Source organism: Enoplosus armatus, chromosome 9, assembly GCF_043641665.1.
Source record: "Enoplosus armatus isolate fEnoArm2 chromosome 9, fEnoArm2.hap1, whole genome shotgun sequence".
Lineage (NCBI taxonomy): Eukaryota > Metazoa > Chordata > Actinopteri > Centrarchiformes > Enoplosidae > Enoplosus > Enoplosus armatus.
Window position 1 is genome coordinate 8,361,621 of NC_092188.1, and position 18,146 is coordinate 8,379,766.

General features: G+C 43.6%; 1 protein-coding gene across 1 annotated transcript in view; it reads left to right on the plus strand.

Moving 5' to 3' along the window:
* Positions 1–3,854: 3,854 nt before the first annotated feature.
* The window catches only part of bcam (basal cell adhesion molecule (Lutheran blood group)), a 47,175-nt gene continuing 32,883 nt past the window's right edge, over positions 3,855–18,146 (plus strand). The window contains exon 1 of the mRNA XM_070911931.1: positions 3,855–3,981. Within this exon, the coding sequence (XP_070768032.1) occupies positions 3,918–3,981 (64 nt within the window). The 5' untranslated portion in view covers positions 3,855–3,917. The remainder of the gene's footprint in view (positions 3,982–18,146) is intronic.

An 18,146-nucleotide genomic window follows, 5' to 3' on the forward strand; every position in this document is an offset into this window, starting at 1 on the left:
TAGTGATTCCCTGACTTTTCCTCTATCACCACTGAGAGGTTTTGTGTTTCAACAGCTATTAAATGGATTGCCATGAAATGTGGTACAGACAGTAATGTCCCCCTTGGGATAAATTGTAATAACTTTGGTGATCACTTAAAGGGGAACTTCACTCATTTTACACATCAAAGTCTGTTTACAGGTCTTGGGGAATACTACTGCATATGTGACAGAAGTTGCATAAAGCTTTTTAGAGCTCCAGAGGAAGCCAATGACAATTGGGCCTGAAGACTAAGTTTGAAAATGAAAACAAATGTGAGGTTGTGAAGAACAAGCCCATCAGACCTCTGTAGCCTTCTGCTCATCTGTGCTTGAGATTAGCAGCTCAAGGCTACTTTAGCTGCTACTAGCATATGTAATGTTGGGTGACAGGGCTGGTGATACAAGCCAGGTGGTCCTTATATAACTATAGCAAGAGCTGTACTCTAGTCAAGGGCACTCTTGATGTCTCAGCACCAATTCTGTTGTTAATGAGAAGAATCTCTAGCCGAGTTTGCAGTCGAGGAGTGAGGAGTTTCCTGTTTGGTGATTATTACTCTAGTATTTGCTGGTGATGCAGTTCTGGTAGTTTATAAAGGACTATGACCTTAAGGATGCAGGATGATTGTTTTTAGTCTAGTGTGAAGCAGTTGTGATGAGCGTAAGCACCTCCAAGGCCCACAGTACTTCAGGTTGGGAGACAGTCGCTGTCTGAAGGAGTTGAAGTGTCTTGGTGTGATGTAGAGTGGGATCAACAGGCAGATTGGTAAAGACTGCTGTGGTAAACCTTGTGGTCGACCTTCCAACCCTCTTCTATGGTCATGAACTCTGGATAGTGACAGACAGAATGAGCTAACTGATTCAAGGGGCTGAAATTAGTTTCCTTTGCAGGGCTAGGAGCTTGGATGTCCAGAATGTGCTTGGCGTGGGAATGATTCTCTTTCGTGTTGAAAGGAGCTAGTTGCAGTGGCTCAGGCATTGAAGGAGGATGCCCTCTGGATGCCTTGTGGAGGTATTCTGGGTCTTGTTTGGGAGGAGATCCTGGGGCTGAACTAGAACACACTGGAAGGATGGCCTGGGAATATACCATGGTCATTGTAGGGAGCTGGAGGACATGGCTGGGGAGACGGACATGTGGGCTACCTTACTTAATCTGCTCCACTTGTGACCTGAACCCCAATGAGCTGCATAAAAGGGTTGATGGATGAGTGAATTCAAATTATTTCATCAACTATTGAGAAACAAAACAGCCCATTGACCATATTTAACGGCAAATGGTGATAGTCTTGTGTTCCTAAAAGACTGGAAATTCAGTAATGGCCTGTTCATGAAGAAAGTGTGGCTTGTTGTTGTTATTTGGCAATTTGTGTAATATGCACTATAGTATGAAAACAGTATGATTACTTTTGTTTAGACAAAGTGAGCATACAATTGAAGACGTATAATCTTTATGCCAAGTACGGGGAACATGGTTCTAAAATAATAGCATTTGAACAGTGCTCTGCACTCGATGGATTATGTCAAAGAACACAAAACACAGTCTGTCTGAAGAAGGATGACAACCTGTCATTTTAAAACCACTCTTGTCTGACACCACTTTTACATATCAGGTACAGGGCTACCTCCTCGTGATGCTCAAGTCCACCTTTTCTCTACCTTAGCTCCACCTGTGGTAACTAAACCAGCTGCACTCTGAGACAAAAAGCACTCGTTTGTCACCAAGACTGACATTGGCAAATAGTGTCTTCGTCTTTATTCTCCACTCCTTCAATCAATCCCTGTCCCTATCTCTTCGTGTATTCCCTTCAGTTCACCTTTCCTATTTTCCTCTCCTCTCTCTCCCCCCTCCTGCTGCTCCATTAGGTAATGAGCGAATACAGTAAATCACAGCCACAGCTACTGTATATATGACTAAAGGCCTTACGTAAGAATGCCCTGTGCTCGGCTAAATCAGCATTAGCCACAGCTATGCGGCATGATATAGGTCTTATGTAAGGCAGTGTGAGGGTTACGCTGTCCTTCTCCACAGGACAGAAGACTTGTTAGTGGATCTCATGTCTCTACAGCATGCAGAGATGATTATGACTGGGTCGATATCAGGGATGAGTGGATTATTGATGTGAGATAGTCAGTCGGAAGGCTTTTTTTCCCCTCTTGCTGTCATTGCCGGGAATAGACAGAGAGAAAGAGAGACCACGCTCTAAGAATCAAACTCTCAGTAGCCTATACAAACTCCTGCCAGTGTCTTCTTTATGTGTAGAACAGCTGTGTGTGTGTGTGTGTGTGTGTGTGTGTGTGTGTGTGTGTGTGTGTGTGTATTCGAGGCAGCTCAACTATCAGATCCATCCATATTGGTGACGGTTTTGTGTGTATGCTGCAGGGGAGCAGGTTGCAAGTATCACCTCTCCTCTTTGGACGAGGCTGAGAAAATATTAACCAGCTGTTTTGGACCAACTATGTTTGGAGTGTGTGTCTTTGAATGCAACTGCTCTGCGAGGGACTATTATTACCTGCAGGGTGTGCCGATTATTTAGTGTTTAGTCCGCCAGTCTCCAGTAGAAAGAAACTACAAAGATAGACGTTTGTTTTGTGCACTTAGATGAGCAGTGGTACTAATAAGCCATCTTACGGGGGACTGACATCTGTTTATGATTTCCAACACATAGTTTACGGGATTTAGCCTAAATCAACTTCATAGGTCACACAATACCCACTCCAAGCACTCAGACTGGTATTATAGCATTGTGAATAAGCCACTTACCCCCTCATGATAACTGTATATCTGAACTGTAAATGCCCAAATAGCCTGTACCATACCCTGTAAATACCCAAACTGATTCTGAAGGGATTACATGTCTAGGAATGAATGGTATGTCTGTCAGTGACAGACAGCTTAGCCTACTCCCAAGAAATGGCCTCCGGTTGCCTTGAAAATGAAACTCATTATTTAAGACATATGCAAGTTTGGGATGGTCCATGTTAAAGGTTTAATCAGGGCAGGAAATGTGTCTATGGAACAAAGCGTCTAAGGAAAGCTGGTTTTTCCAACCAATTAGTTTTTGGGTAATTCAAGACCTCTGAATGATGATTAGTAACCTGCTAGATTAATTTACTAGCCTTTAGCTATTGTGGATGAAAATCACTTCCCATGTCTACAATTGCGAAATTGCATCTTTTCCAATGTCCTACTTAATCAACAGTTAATTACAGCCTATTTTATTAAGGCTAATATGAGTTTTCTTTTCAATGCTGCGACATTACCTCGCCAGGTAAAAAAATAAATGAAATTTAAAAGTTAAGTTTGCCACGTTGATAATACTCTAAACAAAAATAAGGTGAAGGTACTGAAGGTATCTTAAGTTTAATGTGAGTTTATACATTTCTTTACTTCTGGTTCCTCAGTGAATTTATCTCTATATCATCCTGATGAAACTTATTTTTAAGACTTATTTTGTCTCAGGGTACATTTTTGGAGTTGCTATGAGTCAGAGAGCCTCATGATAAAATCACTTTTAACTTACTTTTAAGAAATCCTGCGGGCCCCTGTAGACCTATACGTGATTAGTCAAGCAGGTCTTTTCAGAGAGAGAGAGGAGGGGGTTGTATTGGGAGGAGGAGGAGGGAGGGGGTCACCTTTTGTGCAAATATATCAACCAAGAAAGACTACCACCAGCATCAGATTTCTGTGTGTGTGGAGAGAGAGAGAGAGAGAGAGAGAGAGAGAGAGAGAGAGAGAGAGAGGCACTCCTTTTGCAGAGAGAGAGAGAGAGAGAGAGAGAGGTCCAGAAAGCTTTGGAGCATTGAAAGAAGAAAGAAGACTTGCTGCTGCCAGCTCTCCACACTCTACAACCTAAAAACAAAAGTGAATACTTCTCCTTGAAAAAGTTAGAAAAGCGACCATGGACGGGATAACATTTGGACGCACGTCGCTCTTGTGCACCTTGCTGCTCTGGGCATTTCAAGGTAAATCTCTCTGATACTTTCCGCTACAATTTATAAATTGTAACCTCTCTTAGTAACTTTATAGCGCTTTGGACACCTTGCTGGTTAGTTTTTCGTTGCTTCAGGCTGCAGATTTAGACTTTCCTCTTTCGCGGACTTCGAGTTAAGAGGTCCGCTGCTTTCTGGACAAACCTGTCTGTGCACGCCGCGGCCAGAGGCGGCTCAGTAAGTTGTTCTCCTAAATCAAACACGTTGAGGTTTGGTTGTTCGCTCCTGATTGTGGAACATCCCGTTAGCGGCTACTCAGATAAGTCCGAACACGCCGATAGCAGGTGGAAAACCGGATCAATCCCGACAACGACATGTACGACATGTTTCAACAGTAGCCAAACTGGTAAAATACTCAGCAGTGGCCGTCAGGTTTCGCAGCCCCGATATTTATCTGTTACCTATACTGGTGGGATGTTTTAAGGGTTAATGGTGGCTCTTTGTAGCTACTTGTGCGGTAAATCTGAGCTCCGCACTTCAGTGCACTTCTTAGCGCACAGGACTGCGGCAAGTCGTTATTTCCCCCTGGACACCGCTTCCAATCCAATATAGCCTAATGCCAAACACCTCCATGCAGCCAGGATAAAACATACTGAACTGTCAAAACAGAACACATTTCAATAATCTGTCATGTGTAGATAAAGTGTAGATTTAATAATTTAATAATTATACATCTACAAAGAAAGGCTTCCAAAATGTTTTGGACACATATTTCCTTCCCCAGCTGTGAGAAATGTTCACCTTTTATTTTGAAGACCATGTTGCCCGTCTCAATCATGCTGCTATGTCTGGCTGCTGGGTGCAGTTTCCAGGTCTTTGATGTCTGATCTGCGGGATTTGCGTCTCCTTTGCTGGCAGTGCGCCTCACCCTCAGCACCCCTGGGTGCTGCCAGAAGACTAAGCCAATTTAAATTCAACTTGAATTTGGCCTTATATGATCTTCTCCAAAGAAAAGTTTTTGATTTCTGCCCAAAACTAAGTTTATATAGTCGCTGTGGTGCTCTACAAGTTAATTATTGAACTCATACGTTTACCATGGAGATTTAACACCCATGTTTTCCCTCTGACTATCTACAGCTCAGCTAGTGAGATTATGGTTCCACTGTACTTCATGGTGTTTTAAAACTTATTTTAGTGTCAACGTAGTATGTTAATGTCCTTATAAAATGCAAAATAGTTTACTTTTTTTTATGTTTTTCATTTGTTTGACTTGGAAGTATATGTTACAGCCTTCAATGGGTCCTATGTGACTGCGTGTGTGTCAAGATCAAATTTGCTAGAATGCTTTTTGGCCATTTTGTGAAAGCTACTTCTAATTGCTTGCCAGTGCAGGCAGCCTGTGCTGGTTTGAAGCAGGATGAGCTAAAGGGCGGGGCTGGAGTGGGCGACTCCCCTCTCTCTATGTTCTCTATCTCTTCTCTCTCTCTGCACTCACTGCATCTTTTAATATTTTTCATAGCAGCCCTTCAATGTGTAGCAGTTTCTTTTCCTTTTATACAAACATAGCTTGTATATCATCATTTACCTGGTTTAGCGTTTCTCTCCTCTTAACACCACTGCCCAGATCTATTTTTTTACGACTGACCCCCCCCCCCCTCCTCTCTGGCCTCAGAGACAGTTGTGCTTTGCTGTCTGTCTGCCCTTCATGGAGCCTTTTAACAGGTGCCTATTAAAAAGTACCTTGTAATTGATGGATGCAGTGTAGATCACACATCCCTCTGTACAGCTGTGGTGCATTGATTTAAAGGCTCAGCTCCAGGTGCTGAGCTCACCCCGTTCCTTCCATGCTGCTCTGAAGTCTGAGCGAGGGAAAGTCATTACTTCACTTTGGTGTTACAAATGTTGACTTCTTCGAAGAGAAAGTTTGCTAAATCCCTTTGTTACTGAAGTCTTGTGCCCTCTCTCTCTCTTTCTTTAGCTCTCTCTAGCATAGTTGTGTCTAATAATAGCAGGTCTTGCTGGGTCTCATTTGGATTCCGTCACACAGACCCACATTCTCACAATTACTGGTCACACACTTGCAACTTCCAATTATGTCAGCTCTGAACATGGTAGTGCACTGAATAGAACCAGGGGACACGTAATGCCCAGATGTGTGTCATCTCCTTTAAGTGTGACTACATGTCCCAAAGCATGTATGCTTGTATTTATGTATGTAGTTGTGACACATGGATGTGGTTCATGACAGCCCGAGGTGCCCCAAGGTGCTCAGCATGCCTGTGCCCAGGATCGCTCTGACCTTTTGACTTGCTCGCCAGACATGTTGGTAAATGACTCCTACTCTGCGCTCCTGAGATGCCATTGCCTTTTTCATCGCAGTCCAGGCTTCAACAGCGGAAACATGCTGAAATATGGCTTCACTTTAGGTGTCTAAAGTTTGTGATAGCACAGTCTCAACAGTCAAAATAAGTCAGTTTCTCAGCAGATGTTGAAGTAAATACATTACAACACTCTACCCTCGTGAGTTAGTTACAAGGCTACAAAGTACAAAGTTACATAAGGTAGGTAAAATACAACCAGTGCTTTTTGGGGGTATTTTATAGAAGCAATAACTTCACAGTAACTCTAGCATTGCCTTAGTTTCTCCCTTTACTTTGATTTTTGCAAGTTTTGGGGGATAAAAGGAACAAGGTGACATTAAGGCAAAGAGACAAAAGGAGAGTCAAATGGTCAGATGAGTTTGAGCTAAACTGTAGAGACTCCAAAGTGGTCAGGAACAGGTGGAAAGAATCGTAGTGACAAGCATCAGCTGAGTTCAAGGCGTTAAAGTCTAACACGCAGCGTCAGTCTCTTTGTCTATCGCCGCCTTAATTCCCACAGTCATTTCCTCACTTTTAATTTCTGCCCCCTGCCAGCGCTGCATCAAAAGTGCACCCCCTGCAGCCATGTGCAATTATTATGGTATTAGGCCAGAAAAAGAGCCATTTAGCCATGAGGAGATAAAAGCCAGGGGACTTCTTTTACAACTGTCCCCGGTCACTTGGTTTTAGTTTTTTGCAAGCATACAAACGTGCACATTCTTTAATACATGAATGCAAAAATATGAATAGGTAGCATACATTCGCTGAGCAATAAGGGTTTGCTGGCACAACCACACATTTACACGCAGATGTGCACATAATGTGTACCGTACATGGAAGGCCCTAATTGCAGGATTCTGGTGTTACGCAACACTGGAAAGCTTAGCTCGTATAGCAGTGAGTGACAGATTGATACTGGCTGCTTTGGGAGAGCAAGTCCATGTTTGCCCCCTTGTCATTTAGGCCTCTGGGGGAGTGGGCTTTGGAATGGTGGGGTTGTAGTTATTGAGGTGATTCATTCCCCTCTGTGTTTTTTTGAATGTGTGTGTGTGTGTGTGACATTGACGGAGTAGAGCACTGAGATGGAATGAGTGGCATTCCTCTGGACACGTCGGAGCTCGCTCTGTAATGTATGTGTTTGTTTGTCATCACCTGAGATTCTAAGGAGGAGGGCTTCCTTTCTCGCTTTAACACCCCCTCTCGCCACAAGTCACAGGCAGTAATCCACAAACAAACAAACGGCCACAATGCGGCTTCCATCTCACAGTCTAGTGGCAGTGTTATAGGTGCAAAGCTGGAGTCTGTTCACAGCCAGGGTGCATTCTTGTGGTTTGACTGGGTTTCACTCAGCCGAACAACCATGGGGCACCAGTTAAACATTAGTCAGTTAAAATAAAGGCATGTTCTGGCTCACTTGTGTTAGGAAGTCCATTTAGTAATTATTGAGCACTGAGAAGGGGATTTGAGCTCACTAGCCTTTCACATACCCACTGGTGTTTATCATTTGCAGGAAATGACACATTAAAGTCAATTACAGTGGTTTTTATAGCACCCTGATGTTAGCTGGTGAGCTGGCAGTCAGCACCGGCAACTGGGCATCAGCAGATGGTAGGTTGCATGCACGTGGTTAATCCTGGTTTGAAGTCAGTTAGCAAGAATGATGTGGTTCACAGCAGAGACGGAAAAGTTTATCCCCCCTGCTTTTTCATCCTCGTATCCCCACAAGAGCTTCAAAAGAGCAGCAGCCAAAGCTGTGATTACACACACATACTTCCACAGGTACTCATACATAAACAAAAGGTGTATTTCTCCAGATTAGCTTTGTCTGTGTTCCCATCTCTTTCCTTCTTATCTTTGTCTGTCTGCCTGTTGCTTTATCTTCTCTCTCTTGTCTACCCTCTCTCTTTTACTTTATTCACGTCCACTTGAGTTTGTGCGTGTGTTTGCTCACGGTGATTTACCATGTTGTCTTTGCCTGTGGTGACCACTGTGCTTTTGTTGCGTGGCTCACAGTTAATAACCCTGCATAGCGTCAGGAAGATTGCCTGCTGTGTTTTTAGTGGGAGAGGGCTCTGTTTGCTCTTTACGCCCATCCCTAGAGCCGTCCCTCAGCAGATTTATGGCCAGTATTGATAATTTTAAAATAAGAATGACCGTCCTCCCCCGCTTGGCATGTTTCCTGTTCTTCACTTTCCAAAGATCACATTCCAGTATGGTGTCTTTCTCTGCCACTGTCTGGGTTTGAATCTCAATTTAAAGTTGTTTTATAGTTGTGAAAAAGTGTAATGACGTTATTACAATGAATAATATTCATTGTCACGCATATTAAGAAGAAGGTGGAAAAGAGGTTGTTTTGGTTTGGCCTGCTGCTTTAAGGATGCAGTCTTGTCATTAGGGGGAGTTGTAGGGAGGGAAGGAAGGAAGCACGGAGGAAGGGACGCACAGAAAGAGATCAAGGGATGGGATGAGAGATGATTACAGCTGACTATTGTGTTGCCACTGTGCAGTCTTGTTCTTGTCTCAGGGGAGGAAGATGATGATGATGGGTAATTTCAAATGCAGCCTTGAAAAGAAGCTGTCTCTGTCTATGTGTCCTTGTCTCCTCATCTGTGTATGTGATGGTGGTGGTGGGGGAGGCAATTCAGGGTTGAAGCAAAATTGAAAATTCACAAAGCTCTTTTCGGGAGACGAGGTTAAGTGCTGCCAATCCATTTAGCGGGAGAGTGCTGTAGTAAGATGTGGATAAGAGCCTCTATTTCTCAATGTGTTTGGTGAAGGAATATACAAAGCTTTTTTAGCCACGTGCTGTACAAATCTGTGTCATAAAACAGCAAGGAAATGGGATGGCCCACATGTTTTGTGTCTGCCACAGAAAGAAATGGGTTTTATAGTACTCCTCTTGTACCCAGTTGTTTTCATCAATCAAATAGCATGCAGGGGGGGGGGTTAAAACGAACAAAAGCAATAAAGGCAGAGATAGCATTAGTGAGGATCAGACAGGCGGAGTACGTCAGGATTGAGGAATACCAATTAGGAATGGGGAATGTCATGGAAAAGCCTGGATCTGTGGCCAAGGAGATCATTTTCCTGGCAGTAGAGAAGAAATCCTAACCCCTGCGCCCCTCCAACCCTAAACCCTCCATCTGACTGTTGGCTGGCAGCGTGTCCTCCGGGAGCCCTGCAAGCTGTTGCTTTTCAGACATCAACAGTTGCCTCAGCAGCAGTTGTTGAATGCACCCCTCCAAAAAAAGCACCCCCCTTCCTTCACACACACACAGACACACTTGGGTTCCATTACCACCTTGTGTCTTTCCACACCACTGGCTTGGCCTGGTGTGGGGGAAGGAGAAACTACTACTGTATGTTTGCTGTGAACGCACCACTAACTTAACGTGTTTGTCCCTTCGAGTTTTTATTTGACATCGCAGAAAATGCCTCTACAAAATTACACAAAGTACATCATTTTAAACCGTTCCCATGTCACTGAGGCACATTTTTTAGCCTGTGGACAGATATTTGAATGCACCTCTGACCCAGTTATTCTTGCTTCCTAAGGAGTGGTTTCAGAAATATGACGGTGGAGCCTCAAGGGATTCTTTTTCTCCCTTATCTGTATCGCATAATGATAACCATGAGATGAGGGTGACTGAAAGTTCACTGGGCTACAGAATGCTCTGTGTTTACATATTTGTACACCTGTGTGTGAGAGCAAATTTAGTTAGACCACTGTCACAAAGGTAGGCCAACACCGCAATGATTACTCTTCTTGCTTTTGAACCACTTTTCATGTCCAATCTCCCTTTTACATCTGTCAGAGAACATTCCTGCGCCCCCCGACTTTAATCTAGTTAATGGTTAAGCAGCGGTGGTTAACCTCTCCAGTGAGGCTGGTCACTGTTTGACAATGAGATCTTATTGCTTTAACTGGGCCGGGGGGACCTGGGAGACAGCAGTGGGAACATTAATCCTCCATGCTGGAAAGGAAGAGGAGGAGCAGAGGGTGGAGGAGGGGAAGAGGGGTTGTGGATGTGTTTGAGATTCACAGGTGGTATTTGTATTACAACACAAGTATTTGGATCTGTGTGTTGGATGTTCGCTATGACTTCGTGTCTGAAATCATGTGTGAGAAAAGGGGGTTCCCCGCGTTACGTGAGAGGTATAGAGGTAAGGGTGTCATCACTGAACAGATCCAGTGTCAGTTTTCAGGGCTTCCGAGTCAGGCTACTCGCCTAAGGTCATAACTCGTCTTTGTTTTATTGAGGTTTCGCTTACCTGAGCCCCTCTGAAACAACGACCACAGCACTAAAGTTCCTCCTCTCTGCCTGTGTGAACTTGACTTTGAAAGAGAAAAGTAGAGGAGTAAAGTTACCGTGCTCTGACTGTTAATGTTCTCCTCAAGTCACGTTGTGTTCTTAACTTTAGTGTGAGTCCCTTTTCTCTCTGTTAGCTACATTTCTCCCTGGAATTCGCTGGTCGGCCTACTTTATGCCGAGCATCTATACATCTCTCACACTCATCTGTCTTTCCTCTAACTTTGTCTCACCTTGCATCCATCATCTGTCTCTCATCCCTGCCAGGGACCGACACAAAATACATGCATCCTCTTCACCATGTGTTGTCTAATTGCCACAGTAGCCGGAACAGAGCCACTAGAGGCATGATGTCTGAAATATCTGCTGATTCTTATTCTTAGCAGTAGGGGAAGATGATCTTGTTTTTTGACAGTTCACCTAATGACAATAATGAGACCAGAACACATATAGTCACTTCCTGCTGGTGTAACAGTATTCATAAAGTTGCATCAGTGCAGTGTGGCGGCGGAGGAAAGCACTTGAGTTTCTTTTTGCAGATCCACTAAGGCAAGGGCACTTTTGAGACGTATTTGCGTTGGCAATTTCAAAGCTGAATCTCCTGTGTTGCTCATCATTTGTGTCCATATTCTAGTAATACAAGGAGTGTCAAGTTTCATAGCTTCATTTTGATTCAGCTTAGCAGGAAACAAGTACGGGCTTTCTCCTGATCCATTTGAATATTTAATCCAAAATCAATAGCATTCAATTGGGTTATGACTCCATCAGGCTAAATGATTCCCAATTACATGTCTGTGCAATCTGCAGAACAACAAATGTGATGGATAGTTATTGTGGGGATAATGTTAGAGTTACAGAGTTCGTAACTGATTTAGCCTCTTGTTATTAGGGCTAAAGTAATTATAACCCCAGTATTTTGCCTCAAGAGCATCTTGCATTCTGCCCTGGCGGGCATGTTGTGGCAGCAAGACCAAATTTAGTTAACAATTATTCGTACTGAATGATTATCAAGTAGAAGTCAGCTGAACATACTGTTCGGTTGTAGTATTTGTGAAAGGAGACTGCGCTATATATTCAGCCTTTCCTGGCTTCCTGATGGAGTGTTGAGAGAGGCTGAGAGGTCTAGAACAGGCCGCTCGGAGGGACCCCCTTTGATCCCATTCCCCACTCACATCACACACACACTTCAAGATTTGTCTCCGTGGAGAATGATGAAAGATGCACCGACTCCACATGTCAATTAGCAGTTTGGGAGTGTGCAGTGTACTGTGTGTGTGTGCCTTGTGCATTGAAAGCTGTGTGTGAGGGTGGGGCTGGTTAATGGCAGGGGCAGAGAGGACACATGTTCAATAATAAGGCCTGACAAAGGGGGACAGGCAGGGGGAGGGATTGAGGGAGGATGGGAGGATGATGGAGCATTCAGTATGTCACTGCTTTTCATTATGTCTCGCTTCTACTTACGGCTGGAAATCAATATCATTATATAAATGAGAATATTTTTCCACATTGAAATATATCACAGCATGGCCAGTCACATATGAAATAATGAAGTTGCACGTAAAAACCAAAACATACAATGACCTCTTTTGTTTTTATTTGCAGTTTGCTGTGAATATTTTCTCCTTTAAATCAATGAATTGGTCTATAAAATCACAAAAATTAAATAACTAAAAAATACTCATCACAGACTTCTAAAACCAAAGATTTCAAATGTCTTTTGTTCTCTTAATAAAAACAGATGACAGATCGTTGCACCTATAATTTGGACTACTCATGTTGTAAAACAACATGATATAATCTATCCTCACTATATGATACCATCAACTATCAATGAACTATAATAATGAATCATCACTCACTGGTAAAGCAGCATTGCTCAGGTATATGGTGGTCACAAGAGTTCACAATGCGGTGTACTTGACTGATATACTATATGCATGTATGAGTGTGTGGTTTTTTTATGGATTGGCCTCAAGTGTTAGAGGCAGCATGAGAGCCAAGTGTATTCCACTCAACTGCGTTCATCTCAAATCATCAGTCTCCTCACTGCAGCACTTTTGTAATGTATTTTTCAGTGAGGTCTTTCTCTCTCTGCACCTGAACAAGGCCACATTGTTAAGACATTCCTGTAGGCTGTTGGAATGCAGGTATTAATGCTGGGCTGATTACACACACAGCAGAGAGAGAGAGAGAGAGAGAGAAGGAAAGAGAAGGAGAGGGAAGGAGAGAGGAATGGAGAGGAGGTGTAGAGTGAAGCGAGTGGAGGAGGGCAGCACGATGAGGCACAGTGAAAGGGCGACGAATGGTGGTCCCTGTGATTGTGCACGCATGGACGAATACATGTATGCATGCAGGTGCTTAAGTATGTCAAAGTGTGTGCGCATCTACATACTTATGAGAAGAGGTGTCTGGGTATTTGAATGTGTGTCCAGTGTGTGTGTCTGGAATGCATACCCCATTAACTGAACTAACACCGCAGTCTGTGTGCGTGTGACAAAGCTGAGAGTTAGCTGCGGGTGTGGGACAGGACCCCGGCTGTGTGTGTGGGCACCCGTCACTTGGAGCAGTCAGGGCTGTTGGGAGCATGTGAACATTACTGCAACCCCAACGTGAACTGGAATCCGGACTTAACGGACGTTATAAATAGGTGTGTGTGTGTGCGCGTCTGTGTGTGTCCAATCCCACGCTGATGGCAGTGCCAGCTGGTGATGGGACAGTGGTGGACTTGAAGCAGAGCCCACCACTACACTTAAGGGGCCTCACATGGCCAGAACCACCTCTCGTTTTCTTTTCCCTTTCATTCACTTTCCTCAGTCTTTCTTACTGGCCTTTTCTTTTGTTTCCGCATTTCTCTGCTTTCTTTCTTTCTTTCTCTCCCTCCTTCATCCTTTGTTCTTGACAATTAGAGGGCCTTTATGTTAAAATTATGTCTCCAAGTTAATATTTTCGATGTCAAGCTTTTCTTTCCTGTATTTTCATGTTCAATAGCTTCACTATCTCTCATTCCTCTCTTCCTCTCTTAAATTGATGGTAGTTTCTTTCCCTGTTTGCATTGCATCATATTGTGCCGCCATGGTTGTGGCTCCTGGCTTACCAGCTGGTGCTATATGATCACGGCTGTCAGAATTAGAGCCTGCTCTCCTTGGCAAGGAAGTTAGCAAGGTAGAGCCAGCCAAAAAAAATCTACCATCCACTGCCTACACCCTTTTCTGTAGCCCCTCACCCACACAAACACTCCCCACCTCGGCCCATCTGTTTGTGTGTGTGTGTGTGTGTGTGTGTGTGTATCCGTTTGGCGCTGGTTTAGGGGCAGTTGGTGTAACGGTTCAGGAGAGCATATAAGCCGGGCCCACCATCGGTATGACAGGGCAAACAAAGTCAAAGCTCAGCATGCAGCAGAAACCCCTAGCTAATGCTAACTTTCGTTGGTAAATCAGTGAGAGATGCTACATGCTAGGAGCAGTTTGAGGGGACGTGGACCTTATGGTTACATTGGTACTGGCCAAACAATGGCATACTTGTCTTCCTGTAGCTACCCACCTGTTCTCTCCTCCCTCGCTCCGCCTGTATCCAAGTATCAGAACGGGACCTCCTGTCCTTCATCGGACACTTTCTCCTTTCCCCACACTGTTTCTCTTTCTTTGCCTTTTCCCATCGGACAGGGTTAGAATTTTTAGCAGGACAAAGGAAATGGTGGCAGCGACTGAGAAAAAGGAGAGACAGCTGGACGGTCATGGACACGAGATCATGTTGCATGTTCTCACTTCTCACCGTCTGCACTTCTTTCTCTCTGTGTCCTCATTTCTTTCTTTCACTGTCTTCTCACCCTTCCCTGTCTTCTGACACTTTCACCTTTTTTCAGTTCCTCTTCTGTTCTCTTCACTACTGCTGTTACCACCAAGACTCTCTCCCAATTCTGTCTTTCGCTCATTTGATTTCTTTGCCACATCCCACTGCCTCTCTCTCTCTGCTGTTTCTTTTTTCTTGTTTGTGTCCGTCTGTTCCCACTCAACTATGTGGTCAGAGCCCCTGCAGTGGATTATCAGTCAGTTGACTCACAGAGGGCAGCCAAAGCCTCCAGTACAAACATGAGACAATATCCAAATGATTGGCTGGTTGGCTCTGGAGCGTGGAAACAAGCCTCCATATCAGCTTGGGCCAGGCTCGGTCTTGCAGGTCTGCCCATAAACCACATTAGCCGGTAACACTGACACACTGCAGTGCTTCTGTTTGTTTGCAGCAGCTGCTTTGGGTGTAGTACAATCCAAAATGGCATGAATTATCAGATAAATACAGAAGCTGCAATCGGTTGTTTTCACATAAGGTTATTATGCATGTGGGTGGGAAGAGGAGTGTGAATTGCAGAAATCATGTTGAGTAATGCTGGTGAGGGCATGTTCATCCGTGAGTTCAGTAAGTTTTGTTTTTACTGAAGTTTTGATTCCTCACTTCCTGCGTCTGTTGTCTCAATGGAAAAATAACTACAATTTGGGAAAAACTGGAGCTCAGTCGAGGCAATTCCCTGCTGTAGCTCTATACTTTGTGCAGATAAGATGGCTGTATTTTTATATATATTAAATCTTGCCTAGTGCACATTTTGTGGCATAACTCCCATATGTGGCCATTTATTTGCAAAATGTTGTGAGTGAAGCAACCAGTTGGTGTGATTTATGAGGGTGGTGAGCATCTGGGTTCTAGTATGCTAAATGTATATAATACCTCTTTAATCTGGGGAACACATTGTCCCCAATCTACTGGGTCTTTCCATCCCATCTGCCTTCACTTGTGCACGGCTGAAACTTAAGCTGGAATGTTACCTCCAAGTGTTGCCTCCATGTGTCTCCCTGCCTCGCCTGCCACCTCAGCCTGTGCTTCACAGCTCATTATGGAGATACAGGGGTGGCTTCTCTGCCCTCCAGCTACCTTTCTGCTCGGAGATGGAGAGTTGAAGTCATGGAAAATTCTGGTGCTCTGCTGATGACAGACAGCCTCCACGTCTCCTGTCCGTCAACTCGGCTTACTTCTCTTCCACATTCCTCGGCTCACAGTTCTTTAGTTCTTCTCACCTCTTCCTGGATTTGACAGACACCCCCTCCTTCCTGTCCTTACCCCTCTTCCCTCACTCTACCCCTTCCTGCCATGTACCTGTATGGACAAGCTTTTGCCTGCCTCTGCAAACACCATCTTACCCTCCCCACCATAAATGTCAAAATTTGCCCAAGGGTTCCCAACCCAACCACAGAATGTGTAATTCTAACCCAGGCATTACAAAAGCACACTGCTCTCAAATGACATTTAGTGACATACAGACTCAGAGGACTGAAGAGAACTCACACTGGTGACTCACATCATAACAATGAAAAAAATGAATGAAATGTAAATTGAATAGCTTACTCATCCTTTAAGTCATCTGTGCCTTTGGTTAAAAAAAAAGAAAACATATTTTATGAACAGGCCTGTGATTTTGGACACAGTGTTATGAATAATGAATGAATGATGCTAATGGGAGGTCCAGCTACACAGTGCCTCCACCACCGCCGCCTTTGAGTTCATCTAATTGAAACAAGTTCAGTAGTGTCATGTCTGCTTTTATCTGGATCTTGTTTCCTTTATATCTCCATCCCCCACTCTTATAATGAAAGGCACAGGCTGGCAGCCATGAATATAGTCATGTGATCACAGATGTCTGTAATATATGGGATGCATTTCATTTCACCCCTTTTCATTTTTCCCCATTTCATTTTCTTTTCCTCTCCAGCAACTTTTGTTAAATTGAAGTGAACTATTTTCAATGGTCTCTTTTTCTTAGGTCAGCTTCAAAAATGGCTAAAAATGTGAAGAATGCCAGTAGGCAGTTTTCCATCTTTATCTTGCTCTAAATGGTGTCCAGCCCGCTACCCTCCATCTAACCCTACCCTTCTATCCTCACCTCTCTCCACCCATTCAAACGTCTCTACATTATTACCAGACGCTTGAAGATGGAGGAGGTGGATGAGATGGTGCCAGAGTAGCAGAGGTGTTGATAGTTAAGCTTCAACACCCCTACACAAGTCCAGAAGCCTCCTCTGTACACACATACAAAAATATATACACACACGCAGTCAACCTGCTTGTCTTCCCACCATATGATGTTTTATTTCCTCCATTATCCTAAACAAGCAGCACCTGCAACGCCTACCTGGACCATCTGCTCCTGTAAACACTAACAACGAGATTCATCTGCTTGGACAGAAACCAGGATAGAGCCCGAGCTGAGATCTTGGACCGACACCAAGTATTCACTGACGTTACTCGTTCTCTAAATTAGGAAGGTACTGGTTCTCCAGGATACACTCTATTAATTAATTACTGTCTGCCTCTGTGGTATGCAGTAGCAATGATTAAAGTGATACAAGGACACCCCGACACACTCCCTTCCTATGATTCATCTTTCCTTTAATCTTGGTATGCTGGCGATCAGCAGAGCGTCTTCATGCCAGTTTTGCCACATTTGTTCTCTCTCTCTTCCAATCAGTGTCTGTCATCCTTGTAATCTCTGCCTGTCTGATGCCATCTTCTTGTCATCGCTTGTTTTCTTTCTTTTTTTTTTTGAGTTATTCTGACATCGTAGATCTATTGTTTTTCTTGATGTGGTATCTTGACTGAACATATGGTTTGTGTGTTTGCGTAAGAATGGAGGCATAGAGGCGCCATTTTCTGAAATGAGGTGGCGCTAGGTAGTATTTTAGTTGAGCGAAGGAAATCCGTTTATTGATATTCTTCAGTTTTATTTTCATTCTCAATTAATCTGTGGGGTACATTTTTGAATAAATATTTTGTCTGTAAAAGGGGAACAAAGTAAAAAAAAAAAATGTCCATCAAAAGTTTTCAGAGCCCAAGGTGCTTGTTTTGTCAACGATATTCAATTTAGAATAATTTAAAAGCAATAAAAGCACAAGTTCTCACATTTCAAAAGCTGGAACCAGATAATGTTTGATATTTTACTTGAAGGATTTTTTAATTTTAATTGAATCGATGATTCATTTTCTTTCAATTGACTAAACAATCCTTTCATCACTAAAATGAAGAACCACTTTAGTCTGCTTTTTCTGAACTGGTGTCCCTCCTCATAGACTTCTTATGTTCTTAATGCCACCTTGTTAACCACGCGTGCCCTTGGTTTTCCGTGGCCCATAAAAGAGGTAGGCTTGAGTAACCTAAAATGGAGGGGCCACAATATTGATGAAATGTCAGTGGGAAATGTAGACCTTACAGAAGTGTAAATTTCTTTCATTTAAATTAGGGTGAATGATTGTGTATGTGTGAGTGTGTGGGTCCAATAAGAGGCATAACCTTCAGGGTCACGGGCCCATCTGGTGTGAGATCTCATGGGAGGCCAAAAACATCACACGTCAGCGTATGACCTTGGGTATGTACACTTAAAAAGAGAGGAAGGGTTGATGGTATTTTTGTCCTGTGGTTTTCCCTGAAAAGCAGATACATGGGCTCTGTGTGAGAGGAGGAAGTTGTGGCACAGAATGGGTCAAAT